A 19129-nucleotide genomic window follows, 5' to 3' on the forward strand; every position below is an offset into this window, starting at 1 on the left:
CCCTGTCTCTACTAAAAATACAAAAAACTAGCCGGGCGAGGTGGCGGGCGCCTGTAGTCCCAGCTACTCGGAGGCTGAGGCGGGAGAATGGCGTGAACCCGGGAGGCGGAGCTTGCAGTGAGCCGAGATCGCGCCACTGCACTCCAGCCTGGGTGACAGAGCGAGACTCCGTCTCAAAAAAAAAAAAAAAAAAGCAGACAAAGGTCTTTACCTTCATGGGACTCATGTTTTTGTGCATGTGACACTTTGTTTCTGATCCAAGCCACTGGGGATTGATGGCACAGATTTTAGCGAGGCGGATCGGTTTGGGACAGGTGAAGTGGAGCTGCCTAGGTAGACCAGCCTCTGCTTCCACTCCTCCCTCCTCCATTAGCCCCTTGCTTACCATGTAATGACTTCCTGCCCTTTTTCTTCACTCAACAGCCAAGACAATGCAAACTCCAGTGACCATTCCTGTACCTGTGCTCCGGCTGCCCCGGGGCCCTGATGGCTTCAGCCGTGGCTTTGCCCCTGATGGACGCAGAGCCCCCCTGAGGCCAGAGGTTCCTGAAATCCAGGAGTGTCCCATAGCTCAAGAATCCCTGGAATTCCAGGAGCAGCGGGCCCGAGCCGCCCTTCGGGAGCGTTACCTCCGCAGCCTGCTGGCCATGGTGGGTCGTCAGGTGAGCTTCACGTTGCACGAGGGTGTGCGTGTGGCCGCCCACTTCGGAGCCACCGACCTGGATGTGGCCAACTTCTACGTGTCACAGCTGCAGACTCCCATAGGTGTGCAAGCAGAGGCGCTGCTCCGATGTAGTGACATTATTTCATACACCTTCAAGCCATAGAGACATTGTGTTCACTTTTCTGCTTGAGGCTGAGCCACTGTATCCCAGGCCTCCCAATGTTCCCAAGCCAGGAACTCTGGGCCCCACGGAGTTATGAGCTCCCTTGGAATTTTCAGCCAAGCTTTAAGCAAGTCTGGACTCCTGAGACCTCCTGGGTCTAGTCAGTAAAATTCTGCAACTCTAGGAATTCTAAGATCCCACTGGAAGGAATGCTCTACTTCACAGAACTCTGAACCCTACAGAAAGATGGGCCTGCTGCCATTTCTTGAAGACCAGGGCATCTGGGTAGGGTGATAAAGGAGACAACCTGCACAGGGGGGCGTTATTAAAGAGGCTGCAAAGTTCAGCCACCCTGAAGATACTCCCCCTGCTAAAGAACCAGTTACCCCAGGAAAATTCGACTCCTGTTTTTCTTTCTTTAATTAAGTATACCCACGGGGATGGAATAATCTTTAGGAGCTGGTAGGATGGTTATCCCAGAGCTGAATCCAGTGGAGCTGGGCCAAGTAGGACAGGAGCCCAGATAAAGGTGTAGGGGCTGCAGGGCCGCAAGTCTCCTGGAAATGCTGGAGTGACCGGAATGCCGGGATTGGGAGATTAGGATTTGATTTCATTTTGGGGCGGGCGGTGGCTCGTGTTGGGTCACGTGGTCGTGCCCAAGCGCTCCTCCTGTTGCCCCACCTGTGGTTGCTGTGGACTGCACACGACAGCAGATTCGCTGTCCCCTCGTTGGAGGCGAATGGTCGGATCCCGAGTGGCGGCGCCCCTGACAAAAGGCCGAGGAATCGCGATCAGGGTGCAACTTCATCCCCCTCCTCTTTTCTCTCCAGCCTTGTAGCTTGGCCGTTCACATCACGCGCTTCACTAAGCCCCCTGTCACTAGTAACCTTTCAGGGCATTGTTTAAAAAGAAAGCAGTTTCTGTCCCCTTCTGTAGTTCCCTTAAATTCAGGATGTAAGCGAAGCCTTCCACTAAGTAAAGGTGAGCGTCGTTTTGTCTCAGTCGCGAAAGTGCGGCGGCCGATGATGAACCGCGCCAGGAGCAACCTCAGCTGCCTTCAGTCGGTTCGCTACGCCTAGCTCTCGAGTTGCCTTGGCGACGACGCGGCTCGCTCCGCGCAGTCCCCTTTTATGGTTTCAGCCCCGCCTCCTTCAGTTTGCCGGGTGCGCTTGGGAAAGCGTGGCGAAAGTGCGGCGGCGAATGTCAAGCGTTGGGTCTGAGCGTAGGGGTGTGGCTTGAGCTCGCGCTGGTTTGTTCTTGCCTCGGTGACCCACCAGCCTTGTCACCCAGGATTTGGGTTGGCAGATTCGTCTCTCGCCTTTGGAATTTCTATCTTCTCCTAGGTTTTGTTTTTTAAAATCAGGCCTATGATACCGTTCATGGGCTCGTATTTATTTTAGCATTGCTCATGGGCTCATATTTATTTTAGTATTGTGATTTAAGTTGTATTTTATGCAACTACCCCTATACAGAGAGCTGTTGATGTAACTGCAGCGAGCAAATGGAAGACTGGAGACTACCGAAGAGGCCGAGGCTTCGTCTCCAGAGGAACCCTCTCTGTCAGCATCCATCAGCTGTACTCATATATTGAATGCAGCTCCTATCCGCCTTTCTTTTCGACTTCTTTATGCCGTTACCACTCTTCATCAGTTAGTCTAACCTCAGTGTTTTCATTCTTTCCTTTTTTTTTTTTTTTTTTGAGACAGCGTCTTGCTCTGTCGCCCAGACCGGAGTGCAGCGGCACAATCTCGGCTCACTGCAAGCTCCGTCGTCTCCCGGGTTCACGCCATTCTCCTGCCTCAGCCTCCCGAGTAGCTGGGACTACAGGCGACCGCCACCACGCCTGGCTAATTTTTTGTAATTTTAGTGGAGACGGGGTTTCATCGTGTTAGCCAGGATGGTCTCGATCTTCTGACCTCGTGTTCCGCCCGCCTTGGCCTCCCGAAGTGCTGGGATTGCAGGCGTGAGCCCCCGCGCCCGGCCCATTTCTTTCCTTTCGTTGACACAGGGTCTCGCTATGTCTACCAGGTCGTAGTGCAGGGGCGCGATCAGTGCAGCGTCAACCTGCCGGGCTCAAGTGATCTTCCCACCTCCCAAGTAGCTGGAACTACAGTCTCCCGTAACCAGACCCTGCTAATTTTTAAATTTTTTGTAGAGACGGGGCCTTGCTATGTTGCCCAGGCTAGTCTCGAACTCCGGACTCACGCGATCTTCCTGCCTCAGCCTCCCAAAGTGCTGGGATTATAGGCGTGAGCCGCCGCGCCCCGCCAGGTGTTTTCATTTCTAAGCACTCCATTTCCCTGGGCTCTAGACGAATGTGCGGGAGCTGAATATTTGTTATCTGGACTCAGGCGGGGAGGCGTGGGCTCAGCTTCGCGCTTGCGCGCTGCTCTTGGAGAAGGCGTCTACCTCGCCCCGCCCCTCATAGTCTGCAGTTCCGGCTCTGCAGATTCGCTGCTCACGTTTCTTTTTTCCGTGGCCCTTCCTGCCCTTTGTTTCTCTCTTCATGTCACCCGCGGGACAGCTCTACCTACAAGTCGCTGAAATCGATTTTCTGTTTCTTATAGTAAGCGGCGGGCTCGCCAGCCTAGAGCGAAAGTGTGACTGCGAACGGGCAGGCGCGCGCGGGGCTCGGCGGAGGCGCGCTTGGGCTCCCGGCGGCGACGATTACGACGACTAGGAGAGCGGACGGAGGCGGCGCCTGAAGCAGTGGCGGAGCCCATGCCCCGGGACGGCGGGCGGGCCCGGAGAGACAAATCCGGGGCCCGGGGCATGTCCCCGGGGCCCCCGTGAGGAGGCGGCGGCGGCTATGGAGATCCCGCCGCAGGAGGCGCCGCCCGTGCCGGGCGCGGACGGCGACGTTGAAGAGGCCCCCGCCGAGGCCGTGTCTCCCAGCCCCGCATCGCCCCCCGCCGATGGGCGCCTCAAGGCTGCAGCCAAGCGCGTCACGTTCCCGTCCGACGAGGATATCGTGTCTGGAGCAGTGGAGCCCAAAGACCCCTGGAGACATGGTAGCTACCGCGGGTGAAGCGGGGGCGGGCTCGAGGGGGACCCGGGAGTCGGGAGGGATCGGTGCAGGGCCCGGCTCAGAGGTGGCGTTCAATAGATTGCACCTAATGGTGAATAAGGGGACAGTCGTCAGTTTAGAACCGGAGTCTGTTAGAGAGGAGGTGACTATGGAGTTGGGAAGGTGAAAAGTATGTGCTTTCTGCCGCACCCCACCCACCCGAGACAAAGATGGTGATCGTTTTAGGGTTTAAAACGATGAGCAATTAAAGAAAGTTTGGTGATTTGTAGAGTGTGGCAGCCTTTGCGTTCGTAGTTCCACCAGAGAAGGAGAGAAAGAGCAGTCGGGAGGAGGAGCGGGTCAACGCTGGCCCCTAAAGGGCAGTTGAAAGAGTTTGATGGGTCTGTGGGGGTAAAAAAAAGTTCAGTTGCTGGTCTGCAAGTCTCGGGTCAAGGAGTGGTCGTGTTGGCCACTTTCTTGGCTGGAAAGAGGGAGAAATATAAACTTGGACTGTGGCTATAGAAGATTTGGTGAAAAGGGAGTCAAGGTAAGGTCTCAGAAGAGGAGCACAGGTGGTGGTCCATTTGTGGTTGGTTGAGTCAGAGGCAGTGTGGTTTTTATGTTTTCATTTTTATTGAGAGGAGGTCTTACTACGTTGCCCAGGCTGGTCTCGAACTTCTGGGTTCAAGCTATCCTCCCTCCTTGGCCTCCCAGAGTGTTGGGATTACAGGCGTGAGCCACCGCCCCCGGCTGCAATGTGGTATTAAGAAGAAAAGCCAACGCCTACCGCCGCCTCCTCCTCCAACAAAAAGAGAAGCAGAAGGAAGGTTCTCAGTCATTCAGGAGCAGAGGATGTTTGGGGCATGGCTACGGAAGGGTCCTCTTGTTCCTTCCTGAGAAAGAATTGGGGGATGGCCGGGTGCATTGGCTCATGCGTGTAATCCCAGCACTTTGGGAGGCCAAGATGGGTGGATCACCTAAGGTCAGGAGTTTAAAACCAGCCTGGCCAACATGGGGAAACCCCGTCTCTACCAAAAATACAAAAACCGGCCGGGCATGGTGGTGCTCGCCTGTCATCCCATCTACTCAGGAGACTGAGGCAGGGAGAATCGCTTGAACTCAGGAGGTGGAGATTGCAGTGAGCTAAGATCATGACCTTGTACAGCCTGGGTGACAAGAGCAAAACTCCATCTCAAAGAAAGAAAAAAAAAGAATTGGGGATGTTATCAAGTCAGGAATTGGAGTTGCTGGCCAGTAGCAGGTGAGAGAACTGAGGAAGTTTGGCGGCTTGAAGTGTTGGGAGAGGGGGCCGGCCCACTGGAGAGGGTCAGGTGAGTGTTGGAGCTGAAAGGAGTGTGTTGGAGTCATAGGGCTGGGAAGGTGGAAAGTCGCTTGGGACATGCAGGGCAGTGTTGAGTCTATTTCATGCTGGAGAAGTCTATCAGTCCTCCTGGGGTGGAGCCCATGAAGTGAGGGATCAGACTGGTCATGGTTCTGTAGAAGCTGATCTGCCAGCCCTGCCTAAGGGGAGAAACTGTTGCCAGTCTGTGGACAGTGGAGGAATTGGTGGCTTTGATGTGAGGGTGGGAAACATGGTAACTGGAAACCGAACACACAGTGAGTCCATCATGAATGACAGTTTGGCTACTTATTACTACTTATTATTTTTTAGACGGAGTCTCCCTCTGTTGCTTAGGCTGATTCTCCTGCCTCAGCGTCCTGAGTATCTGGGATTACAGGCACCTGTCATCACACCTGGCTAAAAATGTCTGTATTTTTAGTAGAGATGGGGTTTCACCAAGTTAGCCAGGCTGGTCTCGAACTCTTGATCTCAGGTGATCTGCCCACTTCAGCCTTCCAAAGTGCTGGGATTACAGGCATGAGCCACCGTGTCCAGCTGGCTAGTTACTCTTAAAGAGACAGTGGTTAAAGTAAGACTTTTGGGCCGGGCGCCATGGTTCATGCCTGTAACCCCAGCCCTTTGTCAGGCCAAGGTAGGCGGATCACCTGAGCCCAGGAGTTCAAGACCAGCTTGGGCAACAAGGTGAAACCGTGTCTCTACAAAATATACAAAAATTAGCCAGGTGTGGTGGTACATGCCTGTAGTCCCAGATACTCAGGAGGCTGAAGTGGGAGGATCACTTGAGCCCAGGAGGTCAACAGTGCAGTAAACTGTGATTGCATCACTGAACTGCAGCCTGGGTGACAAAGACCCTGTCTTAAAAAAAAAAAAAAAAAGACTTTTGTCACTGGGAGCCAGCCAACTCCTTGGGCTCTGGGCCCCAGGCATAGGTGGTTAGTTTGGGACCGGGCCACAGTCAGAATGGCCCCTGGCTATAGCGTGATATCCAGTCAGAGCAGGAACCGGGAAGACCTGGAGAGGCAGAGCAGGGTGTTTCAAAAGCAGAGGCTCCAGGTCATGTCCTTTGAGACCTCGGACTGGTTACCTGACTTCTGAGCCTCAGTCTTCCCGTCTGTGAAGTAGGTGGCAATACTCTTGCCACGGAATTTAGGCAAGGACTGGATGAGGTCACATATGGAAAGGAATCAGATAGGGTGAGCGTTCTCGTTGGCAGTCATTGTTATTAAGACAGTGTTGGTCATCTTAGGCTGGTGTAGAGGAGTTTATGCATAGGGTAGGGCCTGGATGTGGCTGCTTCGGAGGCTTCCAGGAGAGAAGAGAGCCGGCAGTCAGTGCATGGGCCTGGAGTGAGGGGTGAGGAGGAAGATGGTCAGTTTGTGGGCTGAAGGGTCAGGGGTGAGGGCAGCAAGAGAGTCTGGCACAGATTGGGCATTGGGGGGTAAAGTTCCTGGTCCGCAGTTTCCCAGAAAAGGTTTGGCTTTCATTCAGTAAACCACTTTTCCTCTCCAAGGCTCTGTTTCTTTCTTTGCAAATGGAGGTGCTACTTTTTACCATGGGGTAGTTGTGAGGATGAGGTAAGATAGTCCTCATAAATTTCTGCCACATAAATAGCAGCTATCATCCAGGCAGATTTGTTTTTTGCTTGTGTGTTTGTCTGTTTTCACGTGCAGTCTCGAAGAGACAGTGAAAGAATTGGAGAGTCAGAAGGCTGTCTGTCAAGAAAAGAGGGGCAGTTGGAGCCTGGCTGAGAGGAGTTTAGAGGAGGGGTGCCGGTTGGTCTATCCTGGGTAAGGGGTAGAGCAGGTAACACTCTCCAGGCGGGGGGAGTCTCTCATTCCAGCGGTTGAGAGAGGGGCAGTAAGGCCTGGTCGGGACTCACACTCCGGAGGAGTCCATGCGTCTGAGCTGCAGAAGTGATGACGTGAACTGGACTGGAAGAATTGGTCCATCCTGGTTGGGAGGGGGCTTGAGGAGTTGCCCTGGCAGTAAGGAGTTGGGTGATCTTGGGCCTGGGCAGAGGAGGGGTCACTGGTGAAGTTGGTGAGTTTGGACAATGGGATTTGCAGAACAGAAAACCCAAGGGCCTGGGAACAGCAAGGAACACGGGATAGGCTCCGTGCTGGGGAGGACAGTGGAGTGGTTCACTGGCCATGAGGCTGTGGGAGGTGGAGGGTCGCCAGGGTGTAGAAGAGGAATTGTGGTACAGAAAGTGGGTGTAAGGAGAGACCCAGGTGAGAGGCCAGAGGGTCTGGGGCTGGGGGACTGCAGGGAGGAGTTACTTGGTCTTGGAACAAAGGTGGGAGATTCGTTGGCATCAATCTGGTAAACTGGGGAGTGATGGGGGGTGTCATTTGAGCTGTGAACCTAGTGCAAGGGTGGCATAACCCCAAGGCCAAGGGGTGACAGAAGAGCTGACGGGTCTGAATTGGGGAGACTCAGTCATCCGGAAGCTGTTGTGCCGTGCTAGCGATGGAGTGCTGCCCAGGCCAGGGGTGCAGGAGCGCCCCTGGGTGAGGAGAAGGCAGCACTGGGGGCGCCCCCATGCAGGGGTCTCCTCCAGCAGAGCCTCACCCCTGGGGCTAGAGTGGTGACCCACCCGGGTGGGAGTTGTTGGGGGTGTCTACCTGAGGGTGAGAGCTCCCTCAGGCCCTTCAGGGGCCCAGGGTTTGGGGATTCCTGGAGATAGGTGATCTGGAGGAGGCGGATTGTGAGGGAGGGTCTCGAGCCTGCGCAGGCTCAGCCTTTCCGGATTCCCATCTCCCGCAGTGGGGTTCCACCTGCTGGGGCTGCTGTTTCCTCGTTACGTGAACACATCTGATGTTCTGTTGCGTGCTTGTTTTCTTTTTTTTTTTTTTTTTTTTTTTTGAGACGGAGTCTCGCTCTGTCACCCAGGCTGGAGTGCAGTGGCCGGATCTCAGCTCACTGCAAGCTCCGCCCCCCGGGTTCACGCCATTCTCCTGCCTCAGCCTCCCAAGTAGCTGGGACTATAGGCGCCCGCCACCTCGCCCGGCTAGTTTTTTGTATTTTTTAGTAGAGACGGGGTTTCACGGTGTTAGCCAGGATGGTCTCGATCTCCTGACCTCGTGATCCGCCCGTCTCGGCCTCCCAAAGTGCTGGGATTACAGGCGTGAGCCACCGCGCCCGGCCGCGCGTGCTTGTTTTCTTGGTGGTGGTCTCTCTTCCACGCTGGAATGGGAGAGCAGAGGCCGAGTCCATCCCCTTCTCCGCTTTCCTCAAGGACACTCAGTTGTTGAATGAGCGCCTGTGGGCCTGTGAGGCCTGGTGGTATCTGGGAGCCACCTAGCAGAGTGACATGTAGCCGTATGTCAGGGGCCCGAGCAGCCTGGCATGGTGACACCAGCGGGGCAGCAACGTGCTCTGTGGCCTCTGGCAAGCATGGGTTCTTGCAGAGCATTGCGTTTCCTCACCTGTAAAACAGGGCCAGTGATCCTGCCCTGCAGACCACCAGGACATCAGAGGATAGGGTGAACCTGCACCCTCAGCAAGCCATAGTCAGGTGTGTGGAGATGGGCAGGGAAGCTCCGGGACGAGGCAGGCTGGGAATCGTGAGTGAAAGAGGCTGCTTCAGCACTGTCAGGCTGGTGGGGAGCGGGGCTAGCTGGCTGCACTGCACCCCGTCATGTTGTGGCAGACCCTTCAGCAATTCTGAAGGCCAAGGCCAGACTTACACAAGGAACCCATCAGGCCAAACTGCAGGAATGACCTGAGACTCGGCTGGTCTCCCCAGCCCCAGCCGAACTCTGTGGGGTTGGAAAGATAGGCATGTGAGAGGGACTTGTGATGAGAGCACATGACACCAGCCACAGTCCGGGAGACTCATCTCCCCTCCTCCAGTCCTGCCGGTGACTCACTCCCTGCTCCCTGACCATCAGTCCTCCAGTGTGTGTGCGTTGGGGGTTTGCCCACCAGGAAGGTCGTCGCATGAAGTCAAGGTGTCTGCAGGGCAGGGTGAGGGGGTCCAGGCATGCTACCATGTCTGGCCACCTGAGCTTTGGAGGGCAGAGGTAGCGGTGGGGGCAGGGCGTTCTTAAATGCGGATCCTAGGGCATTGAAATGCCATACTGTTTGCTATTGAAACCCGTGCTGCAGATTTAGCCCTAGAAACAGGCTGGACAGGTAGACACGCATCTGTCAGTGGTGGAAAGAGGCCCTGGGTTAGGGAACCGGCTCGCTTTAGCATTCGTGGTGGAGCTGCTAGGGAGCAGGGAATGGGGTCGAGGGGGGTTGATGCATCTGCTCAGATTTCCATCTGGGCCCAGCTCCACCTCCTGCTGCTGGAGTTGGCAAGTAGACCCTGCCACTGAACAGCCACGTGACTTTGGCGATTGTTCTCTCTGCCTCGATTTTTCTGTGTCTAAAATGCAGCTGACAGAAGTATGTCCTCATAGGGTGATTGGGAGGATTAAGTGAGAGAACACAGTGCCTGATCCATAGTAAATGCTCAGCAAATGCCTCCCTTGTTATTCCCGTCATCACCGCTCCTCTGCCCGCACCTATAACCCTAACCTTTCGTTTCTGTTTCCTGCCTGTGTTGTGTGTTTGTACTCCTCTTTACCCTACAGTCTCCCGCCTCAGCATCCCTGCTTTCTCTCAGGGGCCCTCTCCTCCAGGCTGGGTGCCTCAGCAGTCCCTGACCTCCAGGCCTGACTCTGTGTCTGCCAAGCTGTGTGACCATGGACAAGTTGCCCAACCTCTCTGAGCTAAAACTAAATCAGCATGTTTCAGCTCACTAGCAGGAGAGGCAGCAGGGGTACCAAGATTCCACACTGGCCGTTTTAGTCCCAGCCTCTGCCTACATTGGCTGATGACTTTGGACAAGTTGCAGCTCCTCCCTAAGCCTGAGTCTCCTCTGGAGTGGGGGCTCCACCACCCCAGCCCCCGCCCTGTTGGAACACGATCGGGTTAGTGGTACTGTTGTGCTGGTGCCTGTCCTCTGCCCTCCCAGGCCCTTTGCACACTGTGACTCGCCACTTGTTGTGCCTGCACATGCAGGTGGGCTGCCTGATTCCTTGTGCCTGTGCTCGCATCTGTTTCCCCCTTCGAGGGCAAAGACTGTGTGTGAGTCACCTCTGTGACCCTAGTCTAGCACACAGGAGGCTCGGGCACGGGACACATGTCCGAAGGAATGGGGTGCTCTCCTCTGATCACACACCCTATGGTGGGATTTACAGGAAACTTTTTTGTGGTAGTTAATCCAGTTGGTGCCAGGACGAGGGCTCTTCCTCAGGGACTTACAGACAGGCTTTAGCGCCCATTCTGACTCCTGGAAGAGTACGCGAAGCTGGCCCCCAGCTGGCACTCAGTAACCAGCATTGAGTGCGTCAGCGGGAGTGCCTGTGCATGTGTTTCTGGGAGCGAGTACTGGGGCTCTGCGAACCTTCATAGGCATCCGGCTCCAAGAGGATTAAGAACCGTGGGGCCAAATGCCCTGTGTTGGACGGCCTGCAGCTGGAGCAGTCACTGGGCATGAAGGCCAGAAACCTGTTTTTACAAAAAGCTCCCCGGGTGGTTCTGACAACCTCGCTTGGCTGTCTGTGTGCTTTGCTCCGCCATCCATCACTCAGTCCCAAGCCTGCCTTCAGACCTCAGTTCAGGGGTGGCTGGCATTGACCTCAAAGACCTGTTTTGGAGCAAATTAATAGGTGAGCATTGAAATGCTTGCCTTAAGGTAACTGCAGAAATTCAAGCTGGGCAGGCGGCCTGCTGCAGTGGGGCATGGGGGCAGGGCAGGTTAAATCCCTGCCCTCTGGCTGACCTTAGTCGTCATCAGTCCTTGCCTTCCATGTGCCTGTACCAGGCACTGGTCTAAGTGCCTTTCCTGTATTATCACATTTAGATATCACAGCCACCCCAGGAGGCAGGTGCTGTGTGCCCCAATTTATAGATGAGGAAATGGGGCCCATAGAGGTAAAGTAATTTTCCTGAGGTCACACAGCCGGTAAGTGGTGGAGCTGGGATTCAAACCCAGGCAGCCAGCCTGGCGCCGAAGCCTGCGCAGTAACCCCTGTGTGGCGGCTGAGTGCTTGGAGGCAAGTGGCCGCATTCAGTGCAGGGTGCATAGTCTCTTCATCTGTAACCCAGAATTGTTTATAAGATAGAGGTGACAGTGCTGGCTTTGTGGTGTTGTGGCAGGGATGAGAAATAGAAACAGGTGGGGTAAGGGCCCAGCCTGGTGGGCATGCAGGAGGGGGTCCCTGTGGTTCGTGGACAGCTTGAGTCCCTGGAGATTTGTGCTGCTCCTCTGTCTTCGGCATTGCCTGCTGTTCTGACCCTTGGCCTCTGGGACATGTTCTTCCTGTGCTACACAGTGTCTGGTACGTAGTAGGCGCTCAATATATTCTTGCTGCATGAGTGACTTGGTGACCCTGTAACTAGTCATGCATTCAGCATGGTGTGGCCGTGACACGTGTTACGAGTCAGGGCAGAAGACAGGCCCCGTCCGTGCTTCTGTGGGGTTCACGGTCAAGTGAGGGAGACACAGAGTAAAGAATTCTCAGCAAACCAGGCTGCCGAGGACTCAGATTAGGGAGGGTTCACAGGGTGTGCAGGAGGGCAGGGCAGAGGCAGCTCCCTAGAAGGGACATCAACAAGGCAATCCAACAGTTAGCCAGGTGAGGAGCAGCGGGAGGTGTGCACCAGGGGTGGAAGGCAGAGAGAACCAGCCTGGTACGTCTGAAGAACAGAAAAAAGCCAGACTTAGTTGAGGTGGAGGCAGGCAGGTCAGAGGTGAGGTTGGAGGAGGCAGGAGAGACTGCTGTGTGGGGCCTTATGGGCTGTGCTAGCAGGGAGCCCCAGAGGGCTTAAGAAGGGGCCTGGGCTGGGTGTGGGGGGCTCACGCCTGTCATCCTAGCCCTTTGGGAGGCCCAGGCGGGATGATTGCTGAAGCCCAGGAGTTTAAGACCAGCCTGGGCAATATGGCGAGACCTTGTCTCTATAAAAAAGACAAAAATTAGCCGGGCATGGTGGTGTGTGCCTATAGTCCCAGCTACTCAGGAGGCTGAAGTGGGAGGATCACTTGAGCCCAGGAGGTTGAGGCTTTAGTGAGCTGTGGTCACACCACTCCCCTCCAGCCTATGTGACAGAGCAAGACCCTGTCTCAAAAGAAAAAAGGAGGGGCATAGTGAGTGTTTTTAACAGAACTCTGGGTGGGGGTGACATGAATGGGGTGAGACTGAGACAGGGAGACCAGGGAGGGGCCGTGAGCCAGGAGCCCAGAGGCTGTAGGCTTAGCCTAGCCTCATGTTGGCTAATAGCTGACACTTGACTTCACTGATTCTTCTTCAGATTGCTCTGAACCCTCCCTCCACCAACAGGTTTGCCGTTGCCACTGTTTCCTATAGCACCTCTGAGATGACTGTTTTTCCCCTTCCCTTCTCTCCTTGGATCTCTGAGTCCCTTCCCTCGTGCTCCCCAAGCCAGTTTGTCCTTGGCCTGCTTGGGGCATCCTGCCCCTGCATGAGCTCTGGGAGGCGTGTGGGCTGTGAAGTCCAGTGACCTCCTCCAGTGACTTCACTTTCACAGTCCCTTCAGGTCTCACAGTACCCAGATCCAGAAAGCTCTACAGACCATCCCAGACCCCTCTGGTGGCTTAGTGCAATATCAGTGTCCTTCGGTCTTACAAAATCCAGAAAGTTCTGATTCTAAATCGCATCTGGCCTAAGGGTTCCAGGAGGAGACTGGAGCCCGCAGCGGGCCTCGTTCCGTGTCTGAAATGGCAGTGACCCAGGAGGCAGCGCGGGAGCCCCCTGGGTGCCAGTCCCAGCTCTGCCCTTGGGCGAATCACCCAGCTTCCTTGCCTCAGTGTCCCCATTTGTATGGGGATTGATGATTAAATTAGCCTCTACTTGGAAAGCAGCTGGAACAGTAGCTGGCTGTTGCAGGCGTTCGTGAGGACATGGGGAAGTTGAATGAGGTGGCCGCTGCCCTGACCTTGACTGGTTCCTGCCTCCCCGGGCTGTAAGGGTTAGGCAGGTGGGGCCAACCTGCCTCATCTGGGTAGGATCGTCTGCCTGAGTATGATTTCGGCTCCTCCACGCTTGGGCTGTGTGGCCTTGGGCAAGTCCCTTGACCTCCCTGGACCACTTTCCCCATTTGTGAAGCCATTTTTCCAGATGAGGACTCTCTTTCAAAGGTTTTAGACTCTCTGGGAAGACCAGAGAGCCAGGCCTGGGGCCCACGCCAGCAGGAGCACACCGTACATCCAGTGTCTAGCTGATGCCACTCCTGTTACATCAGCTCCTCTGGGGCTGCGCCCACGTTAGACTCCTGGACTGGAGCCACACAGGAGGCTGGGGTCTGCTGTTTCAGCTTAGAGGAGGTGGGAGATGTGGAGGGGGTTCCCTAATTGCAGGAAGGGGGTTCAGAGGCTGGGTGCCAAAAGGAATGCGAGGGATCCATCATGCTTGGCTGTTTCCTACATTGAGTAGGAAGGTCCGTGAAGGCAGGACCCATCTTTGTCTTGGCTCACCTGTGTCTCCAGCACCCTCTATGGTGCCTGGCCCTCCGCAGGCTCTCACACTGGATGAATTGGTGGTGGATGGAGGTACACAGTAGGCACTCGAAAGTTGTTCTCACCCTTTCCCTTCCTCTAGGCAGCTGGCACTGAGCGGTTGCCTCAAGGTGGGGGTGGAGGTTTGGAAGTGTCTGCTGACAGCCGCACAGCTCATGTGACTTGCCGAGCCCCCATCTCCCTTCGCAGCGGAAGCCTGGGTCGGGAGCCCTGCAGTCAGATGCTCCCCTCAGGGCTGGTTGGGTTCCAGCTGGGAATGTGTTCCCTGGTTAGGTGGGCGGGCTCCTCTAGCAAGCTGGCGCTTGAGACCCACCGGGGTCGGACTCGTGTGCCACCTTCACACCCACCCCTCCCTCTCTCCATGGTCTCCGAGGCTTTCACCAGCTGCCGTCAGTGATGTAGTGAACTGCTCGCGTCCTGTGCAGCCTTCCCTTTTGCAAAGCAAAGGACTGTCAAAGCTGAACTCGCTTGGTTCCCCGGGACAACAGAGAGGGAGGGTGGGAGAGTGGGGCTGCCAAAAGGTGAAAGTGACTCTCTGCAGGGGTCATGCCTCCTGGTGGTGGTGATGGAGGTGTTGGTACTCACAGCTCCCATTTATGGAGCACTTACCAGGGCTAAGCTCTTTAAACGCATCGTTAATCTTGGAGGAGGAAACAAGCTCACAGAGGTGCCAAGGCCACACAGGTAGTAGAGGAGGAGCTGGGTTCTAGCCTGGCAGCTTGAATGGTTCTGATCCTCTGTCCTATTTCAAAAAGCCCCCAGGGCTCCACCGTAACTACAGGACAAAGTCCACACCCCTGGGCCTGGTGTGGGAGGCCTTTCCCAAAGAATATCCAGCCTCCTAGCTCAGGCGCCAGGCCCCTCACTAGTCCCCTGCCCTTCCTGACCAACTCCTGTTACCCTCCCACGCCTAGACGCAGGCTCCTCTGCCTAGCATGCCCCTCACTAGTCCCCTGCCCTTCCTGACCAACTCCCATTACCCCTCCCACGCCTAGATGCGGCCTCCTCTGCCTAGCATGCCCCTCGCTAGTCCCCCTGCCCTTCCCGACCAACTCCCGTTACCCGTTCCACGCTGCCTCCGGGCAAGCCCTTCTCTAATCCCCTGACAAAGCTCTGCTCTGCTCTCTGGGTTCCCATGGTGCCTCCTCGCTCTGTTGTTACTTGTTCGGGCCCATCTCCCCTCCCTGGACCAGCGCTGCAGAGGGCTGCATCCTGTCCGTCTGGCTCCCGGGAGGACTGGAACCACTGAACGCCTCCAGGAACCTTAGGGACTCTGGGCAAAGTGGGGCTGCTGTTGGGCACCCAGGCCGGACGCCGCAAAGCCCTTGTAACCCAGGCACGGGGCTCAGGACAGTCGGGGAGCATAGGGTGTGGGGAAGGAAGATTTTGTTCACTGAGTCACTTTTTCCTGCATTCATTTCTTCATTCCTTGCCAACCAGCATCTATTTTGCCTCCACTTTGCTGTCCCCGCCATGCCAGGTGGAGGGGTCTCCCGACGGCTCTCCTGCTGCCTCTCCAGCCTGCTTCCCACCTAGCAGCCACAGCATTCTTGAAAAAGCAGACTTTGCTATTCCTGTTTCACATCACACTCCTGCTGCCTTTCCCTCTGATCCAACGTCCCTGCAGCAGGTTAGGAAGCTCAGGTATAACCTGGCTCCTGCCACCATCGCCAGCCATGACCAAGATCACCTTGCCATGCACTCACTGGGTTCAAGCCATTGTGGATTCCTTTCAGTCCTAGAACATGGAGGCAGCTCCCCACATCCTCTCCTGGAAGGCTGGCCCCACCCACACAGCTGGCTCTGGCTAATCTTTCAGGTGCCAGCAAACCCTTCCTTCCTGGCCCTCCTAATGGGCTCTCCATCAGGTGGCCAGCGATCTGCTTATCTGTGGGCCTGCTGAAACTCTCAGCCCCGGACTGGAAGCATCACCAGGCAGTGGTGGCTTGGGTTTGGTGCCAGTGTATTCCCCAGTGCCCAGACCACGTGGCACTGGGCTTGGCTCTGGGCAGCCACACAATATGGCAGGTGGAGAAGGAAGTGGCATACAATGCTGGGTCTTAGTCCTTGCCATGAGCAGCTCGGAGAGTCCCTGGTCGAGAAAAGGAGGTGGGCAGAGAGGAGGAGGAGCTTTATGGAGGGGAGTACCAAGCCTGCCTTTGGTGTCCCCCCTGCCAGCCTGGTGGGAATGGCAGCGCAGGACTGGCAAACAGGCCTGTCTTTTCTGTTGACTTGCTGGGGGTCATAGGCCAGGACACTTGCCTTCGTAGGACGCCGCACCATTTAGGAAGTGATTGGACCCCAGGACCTCCTCCCGGTCATGGGATGGCAGGCAAGGTTCTGGTAACTGATCTGCCTTCTACCTTTGTGGCAGGTGACCTACTTCGCCATTCCCTGTGACCCGCGTGTCCCAGGTGTCAGGGGCAACTGGCCACCCAGCCAAGCCTCCATGACTCCGTTCTCACTCCCCTTCTGTCTCAGGCTTGGGATCCTTGCTTCCTGGCCTGGTTCTGTCTGCTGTGATCACAATGAACAGCCAGTGCTCCATTTCCCTGGAGGGCCACCTTCCTTGCTGTGCCTGGACCTGTGTTCCCCACTGGACTACAAGTCCCAGGGGGTCAGGGCCGGGGCTGTCTTGGTCCCTGCTGTGTCCCTTGCACAGCTCCAGGCACAGAGCAGTTCAGTGAATGTTGTTCCATTAAAATGGAGTTGGGGCTGGTGCTGGCAGAGCCGAGGGATGACGCCCTCATGGAGCCCAGCTTAGAGTGCCCAAGTCTGACAGTGGCCTGATCCTGTCTAGTCCTGAGGTGGAGCAGGCACCGGCAGGCGGGGCCATCTGACTGAATGTCCTACCACCAGCTCTTAGGTCCAGGTGCTTGTGCTTACAGCCTTCTGGCGCAGTCAAAAGAATCCAGGGCTGGCACCGGCCCTTTCCTCATCTCGGGTGGAGGGGTAACCAGAGAGGGGTGGCACTTACCCAAGGATGCCTTGACACTGGGATCCAGGCTCCTGCTGCTCTCCTCGGCCACCTCTCCAGCTGTTTTTTTGTTTTGTTTTGTTTTTGGTTTTTTGTGTTTTTTTTTTTTTTGAGATGGAGTTTCGCTCTTGTTGCCCAGACTGGAATACAGTGGCAGGATCTTGGCTTACTGAAACCTCTGCCTCGCAAGTTCAAGCAATTCTCATGCCTCAGCCTCCCAAATAGCTGGGATTACAGGCATGCGCTGCCACGCCCAGCTAAATTTTTGTATCTTTAGTAGAGACAGGGTTTCACCATGTTGGCCAGGCTGGTCTTGAACTCCTGACCTCAAATGATCCACCCATCTCGGCTTCCCAAAGCGTTGGGATTACAGGCGTGAGCACCCAGCCTGTTTGTTTTGAGATGAGGTCTTGCTCTGTCGCCCTGGCTGGAGTGCAGTAATGTAATCCTAGCTCACTGCAGCCTCCACCTCCCAGGCTCAAGTGATCCTCTTGCCTCAGCCTCCAAATTAGCTAGAACCACAGGCACAAGCCACTACACCTGGCTGATTTTCTTACTTTTAATTGTTTTGTAGAGATGGGGTTGCACTATGTTGCTGAGGCTTCATTGTGCTTTTGATTTGCATTTCCTTATGGCTGACGATGTTGAGCATCTTTTTATATGCCTACTGAACACTTGTGTATCTTCTTTGGAGAAATGTCTTTTTAGTTCTTTTGCCCATTTTTAAATTGAGCCAGCCAGGCACAGTGATTCATGCCTGTAATTCCAGCACTTTGGGAGGCCGAAGAGTTCGAGACCAGCCTGGGCAACATAGCAAGACCTGGTCTCTATTAAAAAAGGGGGGGCCAGGCACAGTGGCTCACAATTGTAATCCCAGCACTTTGGGAGGTCAAGGTGTACAGATCATTTGAGCCCAGGAGTTCAAGACCAGCCTGGACAACATGGTGAGACCCCATCTCTATAAAAAAAAAATTATAAAATTAGCCAGGCCTGGTGGCTCATGCCTGTAGTCCCAGCTACCTTGGAGTCTAATGTGGGAGGATTGCTTGAGCCCTGGAGGTTGAGGCTGCAGTGAGCTGTTATCTTGCCACTGGACTCCAGCCTAGGTGACAGAGGGAGACCCTGTCTCAAAAATAAATAAATAAATAAATAAATAAATAAATAAATAAATAGTTTGTCCCTTTATTATTGAGTTGTGAGAGTTCTACATATATGTATCCCGGATGCAGGACTTCTTAGCTGAGCGATTTGCACCACCTGGGATGTTTTCAGTGTGTAATGCCAGTGCATTTCCTTCCCGTCTCTTCTCTCTGGCTACATTCACAGCCACAGCTAGATAAAAATAAAGCTGTGAGGATACTGTAGATACAGTTGAATATCCTGCTTTTGCACTTCATTTTTCTGTTTTTTTAGAAAGCATGATTTAAAGTACATCATTGGGCTGTTGTAATTCATTCTAGCCATTTCTGCATTGCTGAGCAATTAGGTCTTTTCCAGTTTTTAGTTGCATCAATAATGCAATGATGTTCGTCCTTGTCCATAAATCTTCATGTTCATCACATGGGTAGCCTTCTCAGAAAAAATTCTTAGAAGGTGATTTTACCAGGTCAAAGGGAAGGAACATTGGAAGTCTCAGATACCGACTGTGCCCACGTTGGATAGTGAGTGTTGAGGGCTAGGGTTCTGTCGTTATAGTCACCACTGTAGCTTTAGATTTTTTTATGAGAGAGGGTCTCTCTCTTTTTTTCTGCTTGGTTTAAACCATGGCCAGAGACAGGGTCTCAATCTGTCACTCAGGCTGGAGTGCAGTGGCGCGATCTTGGCTCACTGCATCCCCCACTTCCCAGGCTCAAGCCATTCTCCTGCCTCAGCCTCCCAAGTAGCTGGGATTATAGGCGCGCACCACCACACCCGGCTAATTGTTGTAGTTTTAGTAGAGACAGGGTTTCACTGTTGGCCAGGTTGGACTCAAACTCCTGACCTCAGGTGATCTACCTGCCTCAGCCTCCCAAAGTGCTGGGATTATAGGCGTGAGTCACTGCGCCTGGCCAGATTTGTTTTTTAAATGATTGAATGAATACTATTTGCATGTGGGTGCCTTGATGTTAAGATGGTGTCTTGTTTTAGTGAGCGTTCTTTTGACTATCAGTTAACTTCGGTTTTGTTTTTTTTTGTTGTTGTTGTTGTTGTTTTTTGGTTTTTTTTAGTGGAGTTTCACTCCTGTGGCCCAGGCTGGAGTGCAGTGTCACGATCTCCGCTCATCACAACCTCAGCCTCCCGGGTTCAAGCAATTCTCCTGCCTCAGCCTCCTGAGTAGCTAGGATTACAGGCATGCACCACCACACCCAGCTAATTTTGCATTTTTTGTAGAGACAGGGTTTCTCCATGTTGGTCAGGCTGGTCTCAAACTCCTGACCTCAGGTGA

General features: G+C 54.6%; 2 protein-coding genes across 2 annotated transcripts in view; both read left to right on the forward strand.

Annotated features, from left to right (window-relative positions):
* The first annotated feature begins 431 nt into the window (after positions 1-431).
* LOC105478530 (gem nuclear organelle associated protein 7) lies at positions 432-1223 on the forward strand. The gene has a single exon (XM_011735923.2). It carries the CDS (start codon positions 432-434, stop codon positions 825-827), a length of 396 nt encoding a protein of 131 aa, XP_011734225.1. The 3' UTR covers positions 828-1223.
* A 1995-nt stretch (positions 1224-3218) lies between these two features.
* The window catches only part of LOC105478533 (protein phosphatase 1 regulatory subunit 37), a 53932-nt gene continuing 38021 nt past the window's right edge, over positions 3219-19129 (forward strand). Inside the window, exon 1 of the mRNA XM_011735928.3 lies at positions 3219-3838. Coding sequence (XP_011734230.1) covers positions 3637-3838 — 202 coding nt within the window. The 5' untranslated portion in view covers positions 3219-3636. The remainder of the gene's footprint in view (positions 3839-19129) is intronic.

This window comes from Macaca nemestrina, chromosome 20, assembly GCF_043159975.1.
Source record: "Macaca nemestrina isolate mMacNem1 chromosome 20, mMacNem.hap1, whole genome shotgun sequence".
Taxonomy (NCBI): domain Eukaryota; kingdom Metazoa; phylum Chordata; class Mammalia; order Primates; family Cercopithecidae; genus Macaca; species Macaca nemestrina.

Coding starts and splice junctions, on each gene's coding strand:
- LOC105478530 (XM_011735923.2), top strand. CDS start 432: ATGCAAACTCCAGTGACCATTCCTGTACCTGTGCTCCGGCTGCCCCGG.